The sequence below is a fragment of the Oxyura jamaicensis genome, chromosome 9 (genome assembly GCF_011077185.1).
Source record: "Oxyura jamaicensis isolate SHBP4307 breed ruddy duck chromosome 9, BPBGC_Ojam_1.0, whole genome shotgun sequence".
NCBI lineage: Eukaryota > Metazoa > Chordata > Aves > Anseriformes > Anatidae > Oxyura > Oxyura jamaicensis.
In genome coordinates, this window is record NC_048901.1 from 2,362,438 (window position 1) to 2,386,497 (window position 24,060).

At 40.5% G+C, this 24,060-nt stretch overlaps 1 protein-coding gene across 13 annotated transcripts in view; it reads left to right on the forward strand.

Annotated features, from left to right (window-relative positions):
- The window catches only part of TFDP2 (transcription factor Dp-2), a 53,766-nt gene extending 30,037 nt beyond the window's left edge, over positions 1 to 23,729 (forward strand). For 12 of the 13 annotated variants that reach the window (XM_035335023.1, XM_035335034.1, XM_035335026.1 and 9 more), the window contains 7 exons: positions 5 to 167; positions 708 to 854; positions 1,898 to 1,966; positions 3,191 to 3,342; positions 7,502 to 7,668; positions 15,630 to 15,735; positions 16,586 to 23,729. In XM_035335023.1, the coding sequence (XP_035190914.1) occupies positions 5 to 167; positions 708 to 854; positions 1,898 to 1,966; positions 3,191 to 3,342; positions 7,502 to 7,668; positions 15,630 to 15,735; positions 16,586 to 16,769 (988 nt within the window). In that variant the 3' untranslated portion in view covers positions 16,770 to 23,729. The remainder of the gene's footprint in view (positions 1 to 4; positions 168 to 707; positions 855 to 1,897; positions 1,967 to 3,190; positions 3,343 to 7,501; positions 7,669 to 15,629; positions 15,736 to 16,585) is intronic. The other variant, XM_035335029.1, reaches the window with a different exon arrangement.
- The last annotated feature ends 331 nt before the right edge of the window (positions 23,730 to 24,060 follow it).

The window sequence follows — 24,060 nt, forward strand, 5'->3', positions numbered from 1 at the left end:
ACAGTAAAAGATGCAAAAAAGGAGATAAAAATGGGAAAGGTCTGAGGCATTTTTCAATGAAAGTATGTGAAAAAGTTCAACGTAAAGGAACAACTTCATACAACGAAGTTGCTGATGAGCTGGTGTCAGAATTCACAAATTCTAACAGCCACCTAGCTGCAGATTCGGTAAGTGAACGCACTGATTTTTTTTTTTCTACCATTACAAAATTGGCTGATTTATCATGGAATTCTCTTCCTGCTGTTGTTGTGCTATCCTGCCACATGCCATAGTTTTCCTCACTTAACTACCTTGGAAGTATAAAGCATACCCTTAAGTTAGTATATCAAATTCCATACTAAAATACAGAATTAAAATGGAGAATTAAACTCCATCTAAATTATAAGCAAGCAAGTCTGCCAAAAAAAATCGCTTCAAAAAATGCTCAGTCCCAACTAGATGAGGTCTAGTTAGGCTCTCCACCTGTAGCGGACTTGCCATGATGGGAAGTGCTGCCCAGAGGCTTTAGGCAGGCCTGAAGCTTTTGTTTGCAAACAACATTGGTGAGGTATCCAAGCAATAGCGCAGATGAAGGCATCCTGTTTTAATATCACTCTCACTTAAAACTGCCTTTCACTCTCACTTTAAAACTGCCTTTACTTCTCTATAAAGGATGTGTTCTATTTTTGAGACCTTCGGTTGTTATTAATGCTGAGCTGTTTTCTTAGCAGGCTTACGATCAGAAAAATATTAGACGGAGAGTTTACGATGCCCTTAACGTGCTGATGGCAATGAACATAATTTCAAAGGAGAAAAAGGAAATTAGGTGGATCGGCCTTCCTACAAACTCAGCTCAGGAATGTCAGAACCTAGAGGTAAAGTGAGGGAAATGGAAATTTCTGTGTAGTACACAGGTTGTGATAATGGCGCTTAGAAACTTAAGAGTTGTGTGGTTTTAACCTCATTGATATGTTTATTGTATATGCTTAGTTCACTTTTATTTGGTATACACAAATGCACAATATTACACAAGTTTTAAAAACTGTTTACCTTAGAAAATGAACATTCATGGTATCAGGGTTAACTCCTGAGATTGAAGGCTGTAGGAGCCCAAACTAATTGTAAGAAAGCCAAAAGAACTTAAGTACTGTTACATTGACCAAACTGTGTACGTTTGAAAGGAAAACTATTCTGTTATTAGTGTGTGCTTGGAGGCATCAATGAAAGGAAATTAAATTGAAAAATATTTTTGCTAGGATGTCAAATACTAGTTATGAACTAGCAGAAAAAAAAATAGTTATTGGGTACTTGCATTGTTATGTTTCCAGCAGGCTAGGAGTTGCCGTGTTTTTGCAGGGATGCCAGAATTTAAGTGCACAGATGTTGCTTGTCCTTGAGGCTAAACACTCCATAAATCCAAAGCACAAGTTACTGTATTTACTGCAAACTCCTGTAATGACTATATGCAAACACACCTTAATGTGCATTATATTTGTGCTACTTGTGACATGAGCTATCTTACAATGTGGGGGGTGCCTGTCCGATACAGAACGGTTTCTTGTTCAGGTGACATTAATTGTCTTTCTAGATACAGTAAGAAATCTGCTTTTGCTGTATTATCTATTGAAGAAACTTGGAAAATTCATGCACCCAAGGACTATGCATATGCATAGTCCTAGTTTATGGAAACACTCGTGCCTATGTGATTAGTCTTTCTGAAGAAGAGACTATATTGTAAGTGGGTAGGGCTGAAAAGACTTGAAAGTTACTTACTGTGCCAGGGAATTCACCACCGTTTACAGAGAAAATGGGGATTTTTCACACACTGATGTAGTTCTAACGTCTGTTCAGTCTGGCAGAGCGGAACAGACTAGGTCACTGAATACTTACCATGACATATATACATTTATATTTTAAGATAGAAAAACAGAAGAGGATTGAACGGATAAAAGAGAAGCGAGCACAGCTACAAGAACTGCTGCTGCAGGTATATATTTAATTTAAAGTACATTTTATATAAATTAAATTAACCAGTAAGAGTCCATCATGTTAGAACTTCTTTCTAGTTTTGTTTAGCAGCTCTGATATACTAGAGAAGAAAAGCTTCACACTTGAGACGTTTCTGGTGTGGGGAACCACTTGCCCTCACATCCTGATTCATTTTTACCTACAACACACTGCCTCTGTGTGCCACAGCCTTTTGTAAGCGTTCTGCTGAAGCTCTGTAAGAATTAGTGGGAATGGGAACAACTCGAAGACCCCTAGTTACCTTCTCTGGCTAGTTTCAATTGAACTAAATTATTTTATTCTAAGCTGTAAAATTTGTAACCTGAACTTAGGTAAGTATGTATGGAGTTCTTCTAGGGGAGATAAATACTTCTGGATCCTAAGAATGAAAGGCTGGCAAAACTAGGTCTTTTAGGTTCTGATGTGCATCTAGGAAAACTTTGAAATATATTTATTTACCTAAGTAGAACTTCGGTTTTAGCATCGACTGCAGAAATGTATTTCAAATGTATCTTTGTTTATAAAGTAATTGCTTATAAATACAGTTATGAGCATTGTTAAATGTTTTGATCTCTGCACAGGCATTCAGTAATGTAAATGCAGTCAAAGTTTTGTATGAAGTTATAGGCAATAAGGCTATTTTTGTTCCTGGTGGAAGTATAACAATACTAAAAACTTATTTTCATACATACGCAGTCCGATGCAAGAATTCAGTAGAGAGGGGGTGGTGTCACAAACAGCACCTGTTTAAAATGTTTAAAGCAGAATTTCAAAATAAACTCTTCTGAGAAAATAGGGTGATGGATGAGAAGGGGGGACAATACAGATGCTGAGAAAGGGAGGATGCTGTAATTTGTAACTAGCTCCTAATCTGTGGTAATTATGCATATAAGATAGCAGAGGAGACCTGTGAATCCAGCGCCTTTTCAGAAGGTGTGAGGAAGCATTCTCACCACACGTTATTGCTCCGTTGTTTCATCTCCAGGGGTTGAGCAAGAGAGGCATAAAAATTTGCCAGGTTTAACTTTGTTCCTGACAAGCTTCACTATTAGTGTGAAGTGGAAGTCAGGGCACAGCTTACCTTTTGACTGAACATCACTGGAGGTATTGAGAGTTTGTAAATAATATCTATGAAGTTCCCCTTCCTGGAAACACTGTTGTCTTCCTTTTGTTTTTTTTTTTTTTTTTTTCTTTCTTTCTACAGCAAATAGCATTCAAAAACTTGGTACAAAGAAATCAGCAAAATGAACAACAAAATCAAGGCCCTCCCGCTTTGAACTCAACAATACAGCTGCCTTTCTTAATAGTCAACACTAGCAAAAGAACAGTCATTGACTGCAGCATATCAAGCGATAAGTAAGTGTTAATGGAATCAAGTTTTAGAATTTTGCTTTATTTGTGGACTGGAATTTTTGTTTGAACTAATTAGAGAAAGTGTCCTAGTTTATTTAAAGTAATTGTGCATTTAAATTTCCATGGTCACTTACTTCAAGGGAGTTTGGCTTCGTTTGTTGTTTTTTGTTATTATATTTAATCCAACTGCAGTGTTAACAGGAATGAGTTTATAGTCATTGCTTTACAACCACTAGTTAAAACAAGCTGACTTCCGCTGTTGTAAAAGGCACTTGACACTGGTATTTTAAGGAGCATTCACTGCACAGGAGAAAGAAGTGAATGAAGTTACATATACTAGGACAGCGCTAGCTTTTAATAAAGCCATTTGGTTTGGGTTTAAAAAAAGCTATTCAAGCCAGTGGCTTCAATTCTTATTTGCCATGTGCCATAGATACATTTAGTCAGAAACGCAAGGTGATCCATTACACAGAAGTAGCATCCTAGGAGTGGAAGTAATAATTTTGAAAGAGATAACATCTCTTGCTATCTTCAAATAGGAAAACCTTTGTATCTAGTTCTTTGAGGGGAAAAAAAAAAAAAAAAAGAGAAGTAAATGATACAGCAGTTTGCCTTTGTAAGCACACTGCTATACACTGCAGTCTTGTTTACCTGAAGACCCTTCACTTACATACCTCTGGGTGCTGATGCACTTCATCCTGTGAAAGTGTGGCTGAAAGTGTGAGAGGTGCTATTATATTCACGGTTAGTCCGATCATAACTAGTTCATTACCTGAAAATAGCTGGCTTTACCTTAATGCCCTAGGTTAAGGGTTTCATTCTATAGTGTACAAATCCTGAATTGAACTGTATTGAGTCAATTAGCATGCGATAAAAACTGAGCTGTTCTCAGGTTGGTAAGCACCAACATACCACAATAATGCTACTGAAGGTAGAAATGCTGTACAGCATGTAATTTTAAGATCAGTAGTGCTTCAGCTTAACTATACCTGTATTTTATAGATACATGGTGCAGTTCTTACCACATTTTTTTAAACAGTGCTCTGTATTTAGGTTTTACATCATTAGTAAGTTGAACAATTTCATACCGGAACTTCAGAACCACTGCTTTAAAGTTGTCAGAAACGAAACCGACTTTTGGTGTTTAGGGAAGTACAAAACGTTCCCTACAATCTCAAACTGTAAGAAAACACTACTACTAAAACTGAGCATGCCAAAATTATCTAAGCTATTGATATTTCAGTTTATATAACCAAGCTGTATAAGGGAGTAGACAAAGGAAATAAAGCCTCACTACAAGTGAGTGAAAACAAGCAAACAAAAAAAAAAAACATAACAAAAGCCCCTCCTCTATGTAACTTAGTTACCTCCAGAGGCTGGAGTTTAAGGGTATTTTTCATGGTAAAACTTTCTGTAAGTATATCTGGACATCAGAGATCTGGCAGGGGATTTATCCCAAAGTTGGTAGAGTAGTTCCATGAGAATAGTAACAAATTGGCAGGAGCAGATGGTGCTCACCCAAGCACTGCAAAGAAGCTTAAGTGGGAAGCACAACGCTAACACTGAACTCACTTCAGTACCAAAAGAACAGAAGGTAGCAAATATGACACTGTTGGGTTTTTTCTTTTTATGTTAAACTGATCAATAATCAGACTAGTTAGCAGATGTTACAAAGATTTAGATAGGTCACACACAGACTGGGTAGTATGATGTCACCCGATCCGTGTTAGTCTTCCTGTCTCGCTGAGCATGGGACGGAGTAATCTGGCTGGGATCACAGGGCCACTCCATAGCAGGCCTTAAACAGAATAAGTGACTGGGAATAAAATAAAAGATTCATTCATTAATTTAATAACAGGCTGAATGCTAGGCAAGAAAAGGAAACCAAATTATTGGCTGTTTTAGTGAGGGGGAATAACAGTGAAACCCTGCTGGGTTGCGTAAATACTTCCATAACCGTGAGACAAGGAGTTAGCTGGCAATAGTTATCCAAGGAAATAAAAATGGATGTTGACTGAACTAGAATAGTAGATGGCATAAACAGATGCCAACATGGAGATTACACAATGGCAGATGAAATTTATTGTTAATCAAATTTACACTTACCAAGGGAGAGGAACAGGAAACGTACCCAAACTTTCCATACACAGTACTGGCCTCTGGACCCAGCTTTTAGCACTGAGTTGGCAGTCCAGGAGGTCATTCTGTGAGAACAAAAGTTGATTTCTCGATAATGGGCAAAACAATGTTAATAATTACTAGGAAAAAGAGTAAAAAGAGTTAAAGAGTTTTACAGTGTAAACCTGATGTGTATAGTGCTTTTATATCTGGAATATTATCTGTTGTCCTGTTCTTGGAAAAAAAGTGTAGCAGAACCAGGAGAGAGACACAGGAGGGCAGCAAGAGTGAATGAAGCTAGGAACAGACTTTCACAGAAGGAACAGATGGGCTCTTTGGCCTAGGAAGAGAGAGCAGTGGATTCACAGATGTCTATAAAATCATGGCTGACCTGAGGAATGTGCACAGATAATAGCTGTTCACAGTTTCTTATTAAAGTTAAAATTAGGAGCCATTAAGAGAAGTTATCAGGTGACAGGTTTTAGAAAAAAAGAATATAAGTGGTTTTGTAACAGTCTGTCTGTGCCGATCACCATTTGATGATATACATGCCAGACGTTTATGTAAGTTCAAAAAGGGTTCACATTAAGTCACTGAAAGAAAATTGTCAAATAGCTATTTATGGCAAAGGCAGAAGATGTGTAGAGAACTCTTGCATCAGAGGCTGCAGGATGCTAGAAATGATACTGGAGAAGTATTACTGTTAGTGTGTTGCATTCCACTCCTTCCTCATAGCCAGTGTTTGGCCACAACACACGGGAGGAAAAATGCGGAGCTATTAATAAATACTTAGTCCTGGGCCATAAAAGCTGAATTCAGTTATTAGTTAGTATACAGCCTGCCAGTTCACTATGACACTGGTCTCCCATCCCGTTTGTTTAAACATAGCTGCATGACTTCAGCTGCAGCAGCCCAGACTGCAGGAAAATAACTGCACCAATTAAAGGTATAGGGACAGCTTGTTTTCCCTTTTGATGCGGTTATGCTTAAATAAGTACAGCTGCATAAGCAATATGGGTTATTCAAGTAATACTGCATGAGTCACAGAAGAAGTGACGTCTGTAACTAGGACAGCTACACTCAGAACAAAGCACATACGTGTATAGGTGCAATTTCTGTATGGAAGCACAAAAGACTTTTCCAAACTTACTGGATCAGGTTTGTTTGTTTAATTGTTTAAAGCACAAAGCACAATCAAGAAAATCCATAGATGACAAAAGAGCTTGGGCGAATGACTGACCCACCAGTGGAGTTATCTTTTAAAGCTTATATTTCATGGATAGATTGTTTTTTTCAGAGGTGAGGATTTGGCAGCAAAAAATGAGTTACTGGGAACAAGCCTTCTATTGTAATCAGTGGGCCGGTGCTGTCCAGGCTTTTAATAGCCTGGGATTATAGTATAAGGCTAGTCTAGATGCCCCTGCTATTGTTAACGCTTAAGTTTACGTTACTATTTCTGCTTGTATATGCAGTGAAAAACATTTTGAGAATCCTGTAGCAGAACCATTAGGCTTTGAATATACAAGACCTCAAACAGCCTGCTCTGCTAGCTTCATCCAAATGCATCCAAAAAGCAAAGTTATACCAAGGTAAATAGGTCAGTTCACAGGAGGAGCATTGCAGATTAGAACAGAAAGTTAAATATAAACGAAGTAAAAACAAAATACTTCAGTGACAGGGCTGCAGGTGACCTTTAAAAGTACTGGATTTAGTACAGATGAAGGTTCATATTTATTAAGACCAGCCTATTCCCCTTTGAATCTGTTTAACAAGGTAGAAAATTTTAGCCTTTTTTCCTGTAATGGTAAAGTCATTTTAATTGGCAAAGCACCATTTTAAACCTTGTAGGCATGCCAGTCACAGAAGCAGAAGAGAAAAATCATTTGCAGCACTTTTTTTTGTAAGGACCCTTTACGGGTAACGAAGACTCACCATTTACCTCACTCAGAACAAACCCACCTCACCCCACCCCTCCCCCAAAAAAGGGCAAAAAAAGCAAAGCTATGCTTCACTAAACCATCTCACTTTGGCTTTTTACATGCAGATTTGAATACCTCTTTAATTTTGATAACACTTTTGAGATTCACGATGACAGTGAGGTGCTGAAGAGAATGGGAATGTCCTTTGGACTTGAGGCAGGCAGATGCTCAGCTGAAGACCTAAGAACTGCAAAGTCACTGGTGCCAAAAGCTTTAGAAGGCTACATCACAGGTAAGTCAGCTGTCACTTTTAAATAGTTCCTGATCAGATTCCTAACATTAGTTAACTGACGCAAATTTAATGCTGTTAACCTGCATAAATGTGTGACATCTGAAGTTAGATGTAAGCCAGAGGGAAGCAGTTGTTCTACGGCTACATTTGGAAGGTTTATCACACTTGTCCTGTAAACTTAATTCACACTGATAACAATTTATAACAACAAATTTCCAAGTTAACTACCTTACGAAGTAATTATTTCTTAACTAACTAAAGTGACAGCAAGAACACAGTCCTTCCATGGGTTAACATTACTTTTGGATAACTGTGCATGTGCGGAGGAGCAACCTGGAAGAACGGACCTCTTCCCAAGATGAAGAAGGATAGGAAAGGGAAGAAAAAGAGCATCTTGTAATAGTTGATTATAGTCTGTATGTGAACCAGCTGCATTTACACTTTGCTGAGGTAGGCAAACTGCTAAGAATTCTCCCTATCTCTGTCGATGTCAATGTGCTCAGCGTGCTGTGCTGTGCATTCTTAAATACGTGGACTGGAGGTGGGTCTGTGCTACTGTCAGGGCCAGTCATTTCTACACTTAACGTGTAAAGCAGAGATACTCGGATAACACATGGAGACAGCACATGCCACCTGAGAACTGAGCACCTGCAGGGGAAGAAGAGAATCCAGAGTCCCATGTTAGGTGTCTCATGCAGAGGTTTTCACCTCCCTTAGTAATACTGCTAGTATTGAGTCACCATCCCTGGAGGTCTTTAAAAGACGTTAGATGTAGAGCTTAGGGATATGGTTTAGTGGAAGATTTGTTAGCGTTAGGTCAGAGGTTGGACTCGGTGATCTTGCAGGTCTCTTCCAACCTAGACTATTCTGTGATTCTGCAATTCTGCTAGATCGGGTCATACCTTAAACAGACTCAAATCCGCATCTCCTTCAGTGTTGCATCACTGGAGCTACTTAAATTTGTAATCGCTTCCTTTAGCTATTGTCAGATTGCATTCCTCTTGCTGTACCTAAATTTAAAACTTAGCCCAACATTTGCTTCATGTTTCTGGAGGCACTTCATCTGTAAAGCAAATGTTACTCAACAAATTATTGGATACAGACTGTCATTTTTGAAGATAGGGGTGACAGAAAGCTTCTGTCCTGACTTCGCTACCAACTAGGTTTTGGTCTTGTTTAAATGACAGTAGTATTAAACTGTCTCTTACACATCTTTCTTAAACTTCACTAAGTGAGTTCCCTTCTCTTGGCAATATTTAATGTTCATTGCAGGATCTTTTAAATGCAGGCTTTGTACTAAAACTGGTGTGTAATTTAAGAGTGACTGAACTTAAGTAACAAGGAAGCTAAACATGCATCTTTGTATTCTTGATACTACTGAATTATGAATGAAAGTTCCTTAAATATGAGGTATGTCAAAAAATAGCTGTATATAAATTGAAATTCAGTTCATTCACTAAAAATAGTACATTTTACATTGCCTAACATTTCAAACTACTTCAAATGTGCTTATATTAATCAAAACTTTTTTATTCTGGTCCCATTGTCCTGGTCTTGCCTTGCTCCTTGCAAGTTCGTTCAACTAAAAGTTCTTTATCACATGAATTACCACCAACGTCAAAGTAGAGAAAAACAGAATCCCATCTTTTAATAGTGTTAAAGTCTTTGATTTCTTAATTGCTCCCATGTATTGAAGAGCAAAATAAAATTTTCTATTTAATTTTAATACTGCATTAATTTATCTTCAGAGAATAGGGTTACTTTAAAGAGATACCTTTCATTGCACTCTTTACTGTATAAAAACAGCTTTTTGAGATTAAACAATAAAACCACACGTCTAAATGAGTGATTAGTTTGTTTCGAAAAAAAATCAATCACACCAATGTACTGGTGTGGGGTTTTTTAATTGAAAGCATTGAAGGCAAACAGCCACAACGTCCCTGTGCAAGGAAAAAAACAGACTTTGTTTCAAAGAAACTAAATGACAGAAACAGATTTTAAGATTGCATATTCTTAAAGGAAGTTGTGACGAGGGCTGTTTCCCTAGTAGCCGATCAGCAGCCAGAAACCTATCTAGAATTTTAGTTGATCTGTATTTTTACTTAAAATGCATTGAGGCAGGTCATGTACTTTTTAGACACAGTTTACATTTATCTGCTTCAACCTCTGAAAGAATTAGTCCAGAAGTGTTGTTACTAGGATGTGTATATTTCTTTCAAAGAATTATTTCTTCCTTCCATCTGTTGCTTGCACCTTAATTACACAACATAAATCTATAGTTCATGGTATGAATCGCATGGTAAAGGTTTCTAATGGAGCCGACAAATAAGGGAAACATTTAAAAGTTTTGCACAATACTTGAAAAAAAGAACACTTGCCTGATTGCATAGCTTCAGTTAAGCATAACTTCCCATTTTAACCTCAGCAAGCTTTAGCCATTTTTTCTTCCACTGCAGGAGGGGTAAAATGCAAGGGTAGCCACTGGTTTCTAGGATTCATGCTTACTTCCAAAGCTCTCATGATGGCACACTTGTGTACATAAGCTTCAGCGACTACTAAACAAGAAAAGCAAACCAGTGTCTCTTACGTATTCACTAAAGTATATTTATTACAGTCAAGATTCAAGTTTTCCTACAGCAGGTGACTCCATGAACTAAACTGCTGCTGTCCTGCTCTAACGTGTCCCAGTGGGTCAGCCAGCAAGTCAGAAAAACCAAGTCTCAAACATTTCAATGCAAGAAATGTTAACTTAATAATAACTGGCCCATCTCAGTGTTTAAAAAAAAAAAAAAAAAAAAAAAAAAAAAAGTAACGTCTTACCTTCTTGTTGCATTAAGCATCAGGATAATCAGCTCGGAACTGCTGGACTGATATCCTGTGCATCAAAATCTTAGTAGTGTATTTTCTTTTCAGGATTATATAGTGTAACCTTTAAGTGTTACCTGCAGTTACCTGCTAAAAAGTAGCAAGTAGTTTCCTAGGTTTTCCATAGACTTCATGAGTTATTTTTTTAACCAAAAAAAAGGTTTGTTTGTTTTTTAAATATGTATTTTAAGAACTACATCAGTTTATCCTCAGGTGTCTGCCATAGAAATCAGCAGAAGCTGAGGCCTATTAACACCATAGAGAAAGATAATCCACACATCTTAAGCCATCTTTTCTGGTGGTTTTACTCAGGTGAGTGGCCGAGCTCCATCACAACTGCTCTCCCACTCCCCCTCCTCAAAGAGGAACAGGGAGAAATTATGATGAAAGGGGCTCAAGGGCTGAGATAAGGATGAGGAGATTGTGTAGTAATTATTGTGATGGGCAAAACAGACTCAGCATGGGGAGATAGGCAATAAATCTTACTATTACTAACAAGCTAGAGAAGTGAGAAACAAAAGAGAGAAACCAAAAGCACCTTCCCCCTCATCCACCCTCTTCCACCTCCTCCCCTGAGCGGCACAGGGGAACAGGGGAATGGGGGTTATGGTCAGTCTATAGCGCTTCTTCACTGCTGCTCCTTCTCGGTCACTCTCGTCCCCTGTGCTGTGGGGTCCCTCCCACGGGATGCAGTCCTTGCTGAACTGATCCGGCGTGGGCTGCCCACAGGCAGCAGCTCTTCAAGAACTGCTCCAGATATGGGTCCATACCACGGGGTCCATCCCTCGGGAGCAAACTGCTCCAACCTGGGTCCCCCACGGGCAGCAGCTCCTGCCAGGTCACCTGCTCCTGCGTGGGCTCCTCTCCACGGGCTGCAGGTCCGGCCCAGAATCTGCTCCGGCAGGGGCCTTCCACAGGCCACAGCCTCCGTTGGTGCAGGTCCACCTGCTCCACCGTGGTCTCCTTCATGGGCTGCAGCATGGAACCCTGCTCCACCGTGGTACTCCATGGGCTGCAGGGGGACAGCCTGCTTCACCAAGGGCCTCACCACAGGCCGCAGGGGACTTCTGCTCTGGCGCCTGGAGCACCTCTCGCCCTCCTTCTTCACTGACCTTGGTGCCTGCAAGGCTATTCCTAACTCCTCTTACTCTCCCAGCTGCTGTGTGGCACAGTGTTTTTTTTCCCCTGCCTTAAATCTGCTCTCACAGATGTGCAAACAACATCACTTACTGGCTCAGCTCTGGTCAGCAGTGGGGCCCTCGCCAAACATGGGGCAGCTTCTAGATCCTTCTCACAGAAGCCGCCCCTATGGCCCCCTGCTACCAAAACCTTGCCACGTAAACCCACTACATCTTTATAACACATTTTTCTGTTACTCTATTGTTTGCCAGTGATGCAAATGTGTTTAGACCTTATTTTTACTTGTTTCTTAGAAGGGAGCAAAAGTAGGGGATAGAGCACTTCAAGCGTAACTTACGGACAAGTTAACGCTGCAGTGTTGCTTTAGCTGCGCAGGTAATCCAGGACAAGTGGTAGCCATTCAGGAGAACACCTTACAACCACAGTACTTGCCAGCTTCTTACTAGGGAAAGAGAGATATAATTTTTAACACAACACTTTCAGCAGCTTAAGATGGCATCCCAGGGTCTCAATCCCAAGTATATATTCTTGCCCGTTTGTCTATTCTGACTCAATTATTTTCCTCTGATCTCTTCATGAGCTAATTCAGGCTACTAAACTGCAGGGTTGTTACTTGGCAGAGGAATTTCTGACAACTTAGCATGCAGAACTAGCTATCCAAGGGCTTGGACCAGAACAGTCCAAATGTAAAGAACGAAATGAGACTGGTGGATGAACAGATAACGTCACTGACTGAGGCAAGCATAAACTCTTGTAGAAGCATATCCAAGGTCACCTCCTGTGCCTTTTAAGCCACACACACTACAGGTAGCTAGTGCAAAACCAAGTCCTGTCTTTTGTCACTGCGTCCTCACTCTTACAAATGAGACTGCAGGTGACATCAGGAAATAAAAATCAAGGCACTAATAGTTGTGGTAACAGCATCCCACCTGTGCATTGCTGCAAAGGCAGCAGGCAGAGATAGCAGTGCAATTTAGGACTTCCGTATTAAAACATTTCTTTATGTTCTCCTGCATGAAGAAGTGTTTTGCAGTCTACAGGCATAAGGAAAATGGGCTGGAGATGGAATGGAAGCGTTGAGAGTGCCCATTAAATGAATGAGCTTGTTCAGCTACCAACAACAGTCCTACGCAGCACTTTCTACTTGTGCATTACCTACTAAAAGGTGCTGAAGGTATTTCTTCAGAGCCTTCTCCTGTGAAGTATCAATTTCTACCAGGTATATCTCCTGCAAGTACATGCCTTGGGACAGTTCTCCCAAGCTAATTTCCCTGGTTCAGACATGAAGCTATTAGGAATTTAACTATGCTACTAGACATAGTAAGACATAGGCATACTTTTATTTTGGCAGTCCCTTCCAAACAGGGAACGGCCTCTTACACACTTCTGTTTTTCCCAACTGGAAAAAAGAATTAGGAACACGAGGCAATAAAAGTACAAGGCAGGGATACATATCATCCATGAACCTTCTTTCTGCCTTATTGTATGAAATCCATACTTTCCTCCACCCTGCCCTTCAAAAGGAAAAGCTAGCAATTATCCCAAAAAATAGAACACAAGATAACTAGCAGTGACTTGTTACTCTTCTGGAATATTAAGCATGTACACACAGGTACACCCCCTTCAAAAGAAGGGGAAACAACTCTGTGATACCTCTCTAATCCACTTTATTAGTCTAAATACAACACTGTCATTCCAAATGGTTTGGCCACCTCCTGCAAAACACAGGAGGAGACTGTCAGAACGTGTTCTGTGTAAAACTAAACCTGCATTTAGGTCGGTCTTAATGAAGCTCATCCAGCTGGGTCCATCATCAACTGTTCTCATCTATTCAGGCCTCACAGCTCACCCTAATGCCACCACTTACTGGTGTTTTCTGTCTTGTTCTGAAGACCCTCTGCTAGACTGTCAAGCTTGCTATCCTTTGCTTTGTAATGCCATTTAAAATACCTTACTTCTTCAAGTCTGCACAGCGTAAAACAAGGGAGTCCATGGCTCCTAAGGGACGGCGAGCCACTTCGTGTGGCTGCAGGGGGAACAGCCAACCTGCTTCAAACCGCCCCTGTGCTGAGCAGGGCTCTGTCAAATCTCAGGACCAAAGCTTAAGACGAACACAGTAAGACAAATGAGAAAATGTATGTAACAAACACATTTAGTTACTCCTTTTATCTGTACTAAAACAATTCCAAATACCATCATAGTACAATGCTTTTCTGCCATTGTGCCCTACAGAACAGAGGTTTGGTTAAGCACACACAAGAACAGCAGGGATTGTTAACTGCTGCTTCAATGCAGCCTGCTGAGCTTACAGTTGAGCACCATGAAAAAGAACTAGGCGGTCCTGACAACTTTCATTTTAACTTTGTGTTGAGATGGAATTCGGGTAGGTCTACAGAAACAATTTATCTAGGAAACAAATGGAAAACAACAGCAATATAAATGTAGTTTGGCTGAAGGACTTGTTCTTCTGATTCTCCTGGCAGAAACGTGCACAACTGGAACCAGCTGACAGGCATTGCTGGTTAGGGCACTTGGAAACAAGTATCGTAAGGGTCATAAGGAACCCGATTATGTCCCTCAAAGCACTTCTAACAAATTAACTCAAGGAATTCAGCCTTATTTTATTCCTAGAATTTCCTGTCCCTGTGTGACTTACACATCACACATGCCGTGCAGAAAGAGCTCTCTTTCCCCTTGCAGGTACAAGGCCTTCCCTGCGGCCTGGCTGAGGGCCATGCCTGGTCAGTGTGGAAGTGGATTAGGAGGCGCACCACAGCCAGCCCACCCAGACAGCTGTCTTTGGCCATCGAACACACACCCCCGCAACACAGAGTGCCCTGGTGGCTTCGCTGCTGTGAGCTGCACTCCTGATGACCACAGCTCCAGCCATGCCTTCCCCAAACCCAACAGCAAAGGCATTTGCAGCTGTTGGGACACTTTGTAGCTTCAATCAGTAACTGTAACTTCCCTAAAGGACACCAAACCCCATTTCAGACACTTGTTACTGCACACAGCTACCAGCTAGGGTCACCTGCAGTGTGCATTCTCCTGTGAGAAGTTTCACACACACAACCCCAGTTGTGAGTGCAAAGGAGTTGCAAGGCTTAGCGCACCCAACAGCACCAGGGAACAGCTGTTTCACCTCCGGTAAACAGGACACGTCTACAGTATAAGAACCTCTGCTGCCAGTACCTTCTCTTCTAAACTAAACTAAGGAATCCCAACTGCAAACAGAATCACAGAATCACAGAATTTTCTAGGTTGGAAGAGACCTCAAGATCATCAAGTCCAACCTCTGACCTAACACTAACAGTCCCCACTAAACCATATCCCTAAGCTCTACATCTAAACGTCTTTTAAAGACCTCCAGGGATGGTGACTCCACCACTTCCCTGGGCAGCCCGTTCCAATGTCTAACAACCCTTTCGGTAAAGAAGTTCTTCCTAATATCCAACCTAAAACTCCCCTGGCGCAACTTAAGCCCATTCCCCCTCGTCCTGTCACCAGGCACGTGGGAGAACAGACCAACCCCCACCTCGCTACAGCCTCCCTTGAGGTACCTGTAGAGAGCAATAAGGTCACCCCTGAGCCTCCTCTTCTCCAGGCTGAACAAGCCCAGCTCCCTCAGCCGCTCCTCGTAGGACTTGTTCTCCAGGCCCCTCACCAGCTTCGTAGCCCTTCTCTGGACTCGCTCGAGCACCTCCATGTCCTTCTTGTAGCGAGGGGCCCAAAACTGAACGCAGGACTCGAGATGCGGCCTCACCAGAGCCGAGTACAGGGGGACGATCACCTCCCTGGCCCTGCTGGCCACACTGTTTCTTATACAGGCCAGGATGCTGTTGGCCAATGTGGTGTAACAAAGGCCAGGATGCTGTTGGCAAACAATGCGGTGTAATACTGTAAAAGGAAGAAAAACTGTAAGTAGCTATAATGAATACAGCTATGCTTTCTTCTAGATATGTCTGCTGGATTTTCATGGATGAACCAAGGATTACTTTCAAATTCAGCACAAGCAATTTCACATTTAGAGGTAGCAGGAGGCACTTCTGATTCTAAATCAAGGTAAATAAGAACATTTTTTCATTTAAGGCTAGTGAAAGATGCTTTGTGGGACTTTCAGTAACCTCACTATTTCATACCATTTATATCAGGAAACGAGAAGTTTTCTGTTCAGCTTCATTTTTGATTGTGAAAGTCTCTTTACTTTTCCTTGCTTGCTAATTATATTTGAAAGGTTAAATCTCCATGCTTTCAATTCTGAACACTAGTTATTTTATATCTGTGTTCCAAAGGAACAGAATCACTTCCAAGCCCTTATAAAAAGGGTTTTTCTGATTAACCATGAATTCCTGTCTGGACATGGACTACCTGTAGGTAATTACATGTGGAAAAAAGCCTGACAATACTTCTGAAGAATATAATAGAACGTTAGATGTCCAAATGCACTATTGCTTAAGTTCTCATGGAAGAAGTTTAATCCACAGAGTCTAAACATAATTTAAAAAAAAATTAAAAAAAAATAATCACACTTTGCTTGGAGGTTGCCTGTACCTTAAAAAAATGGAGCAGAGGATTATTCTGGAACACATTTTTCATGGCATTTAATAGCTCCAACTCACTTTGCATACATGTCTGTGTACTGACAAAACTTACAGATTTACTCTCTAAGCTTTCTTCAAATCAAGCAATTCTACCGTTTGTTGGTTAGGACAAAAAAAGGCAGACGATAATCTTTTTTATGCTACTTTCCAAAATTTTAACAATTTTCCTATTAGCTTTGTTTGACGTAAAGCTTTTGGATGTTTCTTTCTTGTTATAATTTCTTTCCCTAAAGGAAAAGCTGGGGTGAAAAAGAAAGTTTAAAGCTTTATGAGAAATCCTCTAAACTCCAACATTTCTGTTGTTTTGCTAGTGAGAACCCAGGGTTGTGTCTGGATGCTGAAGTGGCCTTAGCAACTGGGCAGCTTCTTGCCCCGAGCAGTCAGCAGTCCAGCAGCGCAGCGTCACGCTACTCTGAATCACGGGGAGAAACTCCATGCTCATTCAATGATGAGGATGAAGAGGATGAAGATGACGACTCTTCCTCCCCAGAATAAAGACAGTAGAAAATGGAATACACAAAATGCTGCTCATACGTATTCTTAATGGGAGCTCCTGTTTGGATTTTACTTATGTCTCTTGCCTTGGTTTGCACTGTGTTCAGTGAAGCAAAATGGAAGCTTCAAAACAAATTCACCCAAAGCTGAAATTGAAAACTTTTTGTAGCTGAACAGAGAGACATGCAGACACAGAGCAAAGTGGGTTTTTTAATCAACGATAACCAAGGAAAAGAACAAAGTCCCTGGAGATCTGGCAAAGAAAACATCAAGATCATATTTTTCATTTGGGGACTTTGTCTCAAGTCTCTTTCCTCTCCATCCGGTAAAGATAAGGGGAAGAGGTAAAGATAAGGGGAAGACAACACGTGCCGATTCTCACATTGTCTTTTGGCTGTGCTACCTTTAAAGAAAAAAGAGGGGGAAGAGAGAGAGCGTGCACAACAACACGCTAAAATAGCTATTTAAAACTCTTGTATGAAAATTGTTGTAGGGAGAAGGGGCTGTTAGAATGTTTGCTTTTTTCTGTTCAATTTGCTGTATAGAAGATTCTTAAAGTAATATAAATTTCAGGTGATTAAATGAATCTTGAAATAGTTTAAATCCATTTTAGATACTCTTCAAGTAACATTAGTATGTCTCTTTTCAAAGGTTCGTATGTTCATTTATACTACAGACCTAATTTATTATAACTAAGGGATGATTATTAGCCATTATTAAGCAGTCAGGATTAAAATAGCAGTATTCTCTGCACCAGCTTTTTTTCAAGGAAAAAGAGCAGAAAAGTTTTATTTCGAGATTGTAGTGTATCCCATATAGCTTCTCCTTTACTGTTCTTACTTTATAATCCATCCGATTTTATAGCACATGTATTAACAAAGGGAAAAAAAAAAAAAAAAGAGGCCTCTATGTTAAGGATCTCAGGCAGTACTTTCAAATTCAAGGTGGGTTGTTCACATAACAAAAAGTTCAGAATCTGAGGAAAAAAAATAAAATTTTGACAGCATGTAATTTAATGTTTTGCATTCTAGTCAGCTTGGATTATGACAGACTAATTTGCTTTTAATTAAGTTCCACTGCGAGCACCTTCATGTGCCTTTGAAAAATATCAATATTGAACAACTACTTAAAGTACTTTGTGGCTGAAGTTACACAAAGTGAATTCCGTTTGAACTGGTAAATTAGAACAGGTGGCTTCGTGTTCTGTATTTCACATCACATCCAATCACAAAAACCTTTAAAAAAAACTGTGAATGACAGCAAAACGCGCTGTGGATGTAGAGTTCTCCCGGTGTCCTAACATCCAGTATTTTAACTAGTCTTGAAGTTAACTACTTTTACAAAGTAAAGCCAGATAAGAATAGTGTTACATACAGTACAAAAAAATAAAAAGTAGTAGTTGTCCCTTCTATTAGCTGTCAGAGCTCAATGACACTGGCTCTGCTATCTAGTCAGAGATCAGGCAGCTCAGAAAACTGCATTTGCTTGAGCGAGGTCAGCAAAGCATACCCCTCAGCTGCTCTGACCACTGCTCCAGCCCAGCGTGTCCCCGATCCCTTACAGACACATCGGCACTCAAGCCCACACGATCCAAAAGCAATAAGGTAGGAAGAGAAACTGAGGCTTCAGCTGAAGAGCTGCCTGGCTGTCCTGCAGCTGTTAGCACATGACACACAGGACAGGCAAAACCGTGTGGAGCACACAAGTACACGTGCAGGTCTGCATTAAACATTAAGGCATCCACATGGACACTTTTCAGATAATTCAAACTCCCGCATCTCACGTAGAGTTAGGGCAGGCAGCAGCAGACTGAGGGATTTACACCACCTCACTTCAACCAAATCTGTAGCACTACCTCGAGATGAAGAAAAGCTTTACTAATGCAAAATAACGTTGTGAGAGTCAATGTACTTGACAAATTTGTGAAATAAGAGGAGGGAGATAAGGTAACAGAAACTCCAGGCATATCATTAGGGAATTACGAGCTTCATTAATGACATTTCATTTTAAAAGATTACTGGTTTATTTTTTAAAACACCTTTTTTTTCTTGGAAAATTGTCCTGTCAGCTTTCATTGGAGAGGGCAGATCAAAGATACCCAATATACACAGGACATCCTAAGGCACGCTAAAGAGGGGAGCATTTTCCAAAGTAATTATTGTTCACCCCTATTACATTATGGGCAAAAGTAACCCTACACTTTCTTAACACTTCCCGCTTCAGATCTTCAGAAAACAAAAACCCACCATCAACACACTAAACAACTGCTGAAGAGGAGAAGCTCTGAACTATAAGATGTAGACAAAAAAAAAAAAAAGGCTTCTTGCCCAGAAACAGAATGCATTTTATCAGTAGCCACTGTGCTTTCTGCTTTGCAGGAGGAAGATCTTCAGTACTACGTTCCTCCCGTTGATGTCTCTGTCTTTCAGAGCAGCAGACTGCACAGCTACTTGCTTTCTGGCAAACAAAGCTATCAACTTCTTTATTTTCTTTTAATCTAGGAGCACATAACGTTTATTTAGACAGTTGAACCAAGATTTTAGAAGTTATTTTTCTGAACTAGTTGAATACAAAGGACTAAACAAGTTAGAACACGCGAAAGGGACTTCAAAAGGAAATTAGGATTCTTTGTGCCAAGTTACAGTTGAGGATGAAGTTCAACTACAGCACTGTGGTCTTGTGGTTGCACAAAGGTCTGGGAACAGGGAGAGTTCTGGGCCTTTTCCAGCTCTAGTCACTCGTGTATGACCTCAGGCAAGCCTTCCCGTCATTCTTGTTGAACTTAATTGATGTATTTCCAAAAAAAAAAAAAAAAGGCAACAAACAGGTAAATGCAGGACCTCACTCAATATGTTCATCTGAACTGAGCTCTGAGCAGTTAATGAGCAACAAGGAGATTAAGAATAATAACCAACCGCACTGCTCCTGCTAGGCTCATGGCAGTAGTCGTACTTAGCTGCTTCAACATGCAAGTTTCCTCTGAAAGGCAGCAGTAGGTATTTTCCAGAATAACGTGGTCAGTTGCAAGATGGGTTTTCCCATGTTGCACTGAGTTACCATCATCCTCTACTGGCTTGCACCATGTATTCATTGCTAGGAAACACGCTGCACCTGGCACAGGATGGCAACTCACATAGGGCAGAGTTAGTGTTTGAGTTTTCGTATACGTTCTATACGAAATGGTATGCCTCCCGGAATGCTAGTTCTTGGTTATGCATTCAGAAGGCAAGCAGTGTGATGCTGTTTGTAAATGCTATTCTATATCCTGAAGTAAACAGCTTTATTTCTGGACTTATTTTATGGTGCTTGACAAATCTAAATTTGACTTCAACTTGCTAGCATCACAAGCTAGGTGAAAAAAGTGGAGTGGGAGACAGCATTTTTCATTACATGAAAAATAGATAAAATGTTTGTGGATTTAGGTTTTTAAATTTATATTGAACTGTGCCATTGTCTTCTCAACTCAGCACTGGAGTTAATGGCAACAATCCACCTACAGGGATCGGGATCACACCTGATCTAACATGCCTATAAGTAAAGGCTAAAGCAAACAACATCAGTTCAACTGAAGGCATGGTTTTAACTAATTTAACTTAACTAGCACACACCACACTTTAGATATTTGCATTTTGGTTAAGACTATAGTTAATGTCTGCTTTTTAAACGACAGTTTCCAAATACTCCTAATCCTTTTCAACAGCTGGGAATTGCTGGGCATACACCACACCAACAGAAGGATTTGTGCCAAACAACCAAGTCAGCCTCAAGTAGCATGATGTAAACAGGTCTAATAACCAAATTTTAATCATATTTTTAAAACAAATGGACAAAGCAAACAACTCATGCTTATTCATAAAATGATGCCTGAATTTAGAACAGCTAAGGTTTTAAGTGTTCTGTGCTCTTTCTTCTGCCCACACCCACCATTTTAAATCGAGAGCATGGATGAAACTTTTTTTTTCAAAATGACATTTGAATCTAAGCCCTGGGCAATGCTCATTTTTATAATTACCTGCCTCTTGTTAGCTGAGCATTATATCCAAGCACTTTATAGAGAAGACTTCAATTTTAATAAGCTAACTATACTTGGGGTTTGGATTTGATTAAAAACAAAGCTAGTAGCCACAGGCTATACTATTTAGTAAACAAACCAGTAGTCATCTTCCGACTGACCACCTTGTTTGTATTTCCATTCACCTAATTTTCACTGCAAGAGCATCTCAGTTTCAGAACATATGTATTTTAAACAACCAGGTACAATGAAGCTGGGAAGACTGTATAGCTTCTCATATTTTTGATTTAAAAATTCCTAGCAATAGTCATACTCTGGGGCAGCACCATTCAGCTTCCTCAGAGCTTGGCTCACATTGAAGACAGGAGTGCTGTGGCTCTGTCGCTCGAGGCTGGGCACATTGTGCAGCTGAACGCCTCACCCACGGCACTGGGAAGCCGTGCCTCTTGCAGCTCTGCTGATAACTGCGAAGAGGCTGAGAACAGCTGGTCTGTGTATTGGTTTTTAAAATACACCACTCAATGCATTTTGACCTATGCCAACAGAACACTTGTAATCGCTGGTTAGCACACACCTACCCTTCCAAGCACGTCAGCAGCTCTGAATACTTCATTTTCTGCTGGCAGTTGTTCCCTTAAAGCCTGATGCCCTGCAACTTCTTGAGATTCTCATGCCTTAGACTTACCTGAATTCTCAAATCAGATTGCCTTTCCTATTTATCTCTCAGAATTTAGTTTGGCAAGTGTTTTTAAGAGGCTGTGCACAACTGTGCTCTGGACCCAGGTATATTGCCAAAAAGATCCCCACAACCAACCGTAGGAAACTGTTGTTCATTCCCTCTGCTCTGATACCACCCTTTCAAGTCTCTGCAGAGCTGCTCATACAAGTATTTCCTGGCTTGTTCAATCAGATGCAAAATGCATGGGTACCTAACCCAGCTGGCATTGGCAGTTCAGTGAGGGGATGATCCCAAAAACAGCCTAACAACAACAGCAGCAAATTAAAGGGACTGTTTATCTCAGCTGGTTAGAGAATGACTGTTCATTCTGCTTCTTTAATCCTTCTCCCTTGTCTGGCCTACTCCAAAGGTCAGCCAAAACAATATTTTTTTCCCAACTTTTACCTGTTTGATAGCACCCAGCAATTCAGGACAGCTACCCAAGCTGCAGACCAAAAATCCCTGCTCAGATCTGGGCAGTGTCTGAGATCTAACCATCCAAACCCCAGGGAAAAGTCTCCCACATCGGAACAATATGGTGCAAATGAGCAACTTGATTTTTTCTTTCTCCAGTAGGAAAAACAGGCTGACATGGGCCAGATAAATATCTGTAAGACAGGCAGGAGAGTTCAGAGCAGATACGGGAGTCTCCCAGGAGCGCAGATTTGTGCCTCTCCTTAGCACTCCGCATTGGCTATAGGAAGTGGCACCCGCTGCATCTTCAGCCTTTAAATGCCATTTTTAAATGCTTAACCCTTTGTAGGCTTATATAAGCACCGCTGGACAGCAGGACACAGCTACGTACAACATAAAGCCAGCTGTAGATTTAAATTAAACTCATCTATGCAACACTAAGGAAAATTTTACAAGACAAACCGAGTCCTTCCCGGTGACCTACTTTTAGCCCACTATCCTTATCCAGGCTGAGTGAAGCAGAGCAATCCCTGGTGCTCTGCTTCCCGTGCCTTGCAGGTAGCACCAGTGGCACGCTGACAGGCCAAGGCAGTCGGAAGGGAACCACCACCCACCCACAGCCCTTAACGCTGGAACTTCAGCTGAAGTGTTCCCATGGAGCTATATTGCCTTTTGTTATTTATTATTAAAGTTGGTCACTACATCAGTCCTTCTGCAGAACTTACGTTTGACTAATTTACTTTTAAGATGACATGGAGTAGTTCTGTAGGGCCGCAAAAGTAGGGCATTAACCAGAACAGGTAAGGTCTACAAGATCAATCTTTAGGTTTTGGTGGGGTTGTTAGATTTCTAACATAACTTAAACAGTTAATAGCTTTGGTTGCTGTAATGCAGGGATTAAGTGTGACTCCCAAAGTTTCCCTAGTAAAACACCAGCACTACCAAAAATCCATTGTGCAAGTTTCTCATGCTCCCCCGTCTCTAAAGCCAGGTTATACACATGGAAAATACTTCAGATTGCGAAGTTTTGGTAGAGAAACATGCAAATATGGTGCCACTGCATCTCGCAAACACCTACTGTGAAATAATTCACCCTATGTGAGCCAACCTGGGAGAACTCGGTTAGGAGCTCGCCCTGGTTCTTCGGGCCCAGGCAGCCCCTCTGCCGGCACCGTGCTGACCCGCAGGGAGCCACCGCCGCGCGCGACGGGAAAGGGACCTTGTTCTGTACAACAATTTGCTGTGGATTTTTGAATTCTCCGTGGATTTCTTTCTTTCCAAATACCTTTAAATTATAAATGAAACTTGTATTTTTGCAGAAAGACTGCTATTAAGCTATCCTGATGTGTTTTTTTCCTGATCAACTAGCGTTACTTTCCACTATCACGTTGTGTGTGGCGAGGAGCAATGAAAAAAAAAGCGATAGTAGTACACATGCTATAGACACTGACAAAGACCTAAAGGAAAACGCATATACAAAGTTTTACTTTCCTAATAGGAACACTGGCATTAGCAAATAGTATATTTGAACCAATAGGAAATATTACTTTGTAGTAGCAAACACTTTGTAAATAAAAACTTGCTATTTTTTTAAATGGAAATTTTATAGAATAAGCTATTTCTGTATACTCAACTGATCCCATGTTTACTGAAAATGCTGCAAGTGGGAATTGTACATTGCAAAATGGGGGTAGGGAGCAATGTCTGCCTGAAGTGAAAAGTATGTACAGGCTGGAGAGAAACATCATTTGGCTGCTTGTGAACAGGAAAGTAAAGCTGAACTGTATAGGAACCGAATAAAAGAATTTCAAGGCAACAAGGTTGGGCTTGTTTTTAAAAATGTGGAAAAAAACGTGGCTCAAGGTTGATGTTGACAGAACATGTTCTTCATAGGGGGAAAAAAATAATAATAATAATAAAAAAAAATCCCCCACTTTATGGTTTAATCTCCAAGAACCACTGCATCACTTGACATTTTGAAAATAATACCAAAAATTTCACACTTGAAAACATGTTGGCTACTTCAGCACTCTGAGCAACTTCCCCTGCCATTGCCCAGGACAAAGATGCCAGACTTCTGAAGTTGTTACACCTTGACAAAATACCTTACAAAATGTACAGGAATAATATTGTCCCTATCTGATCAA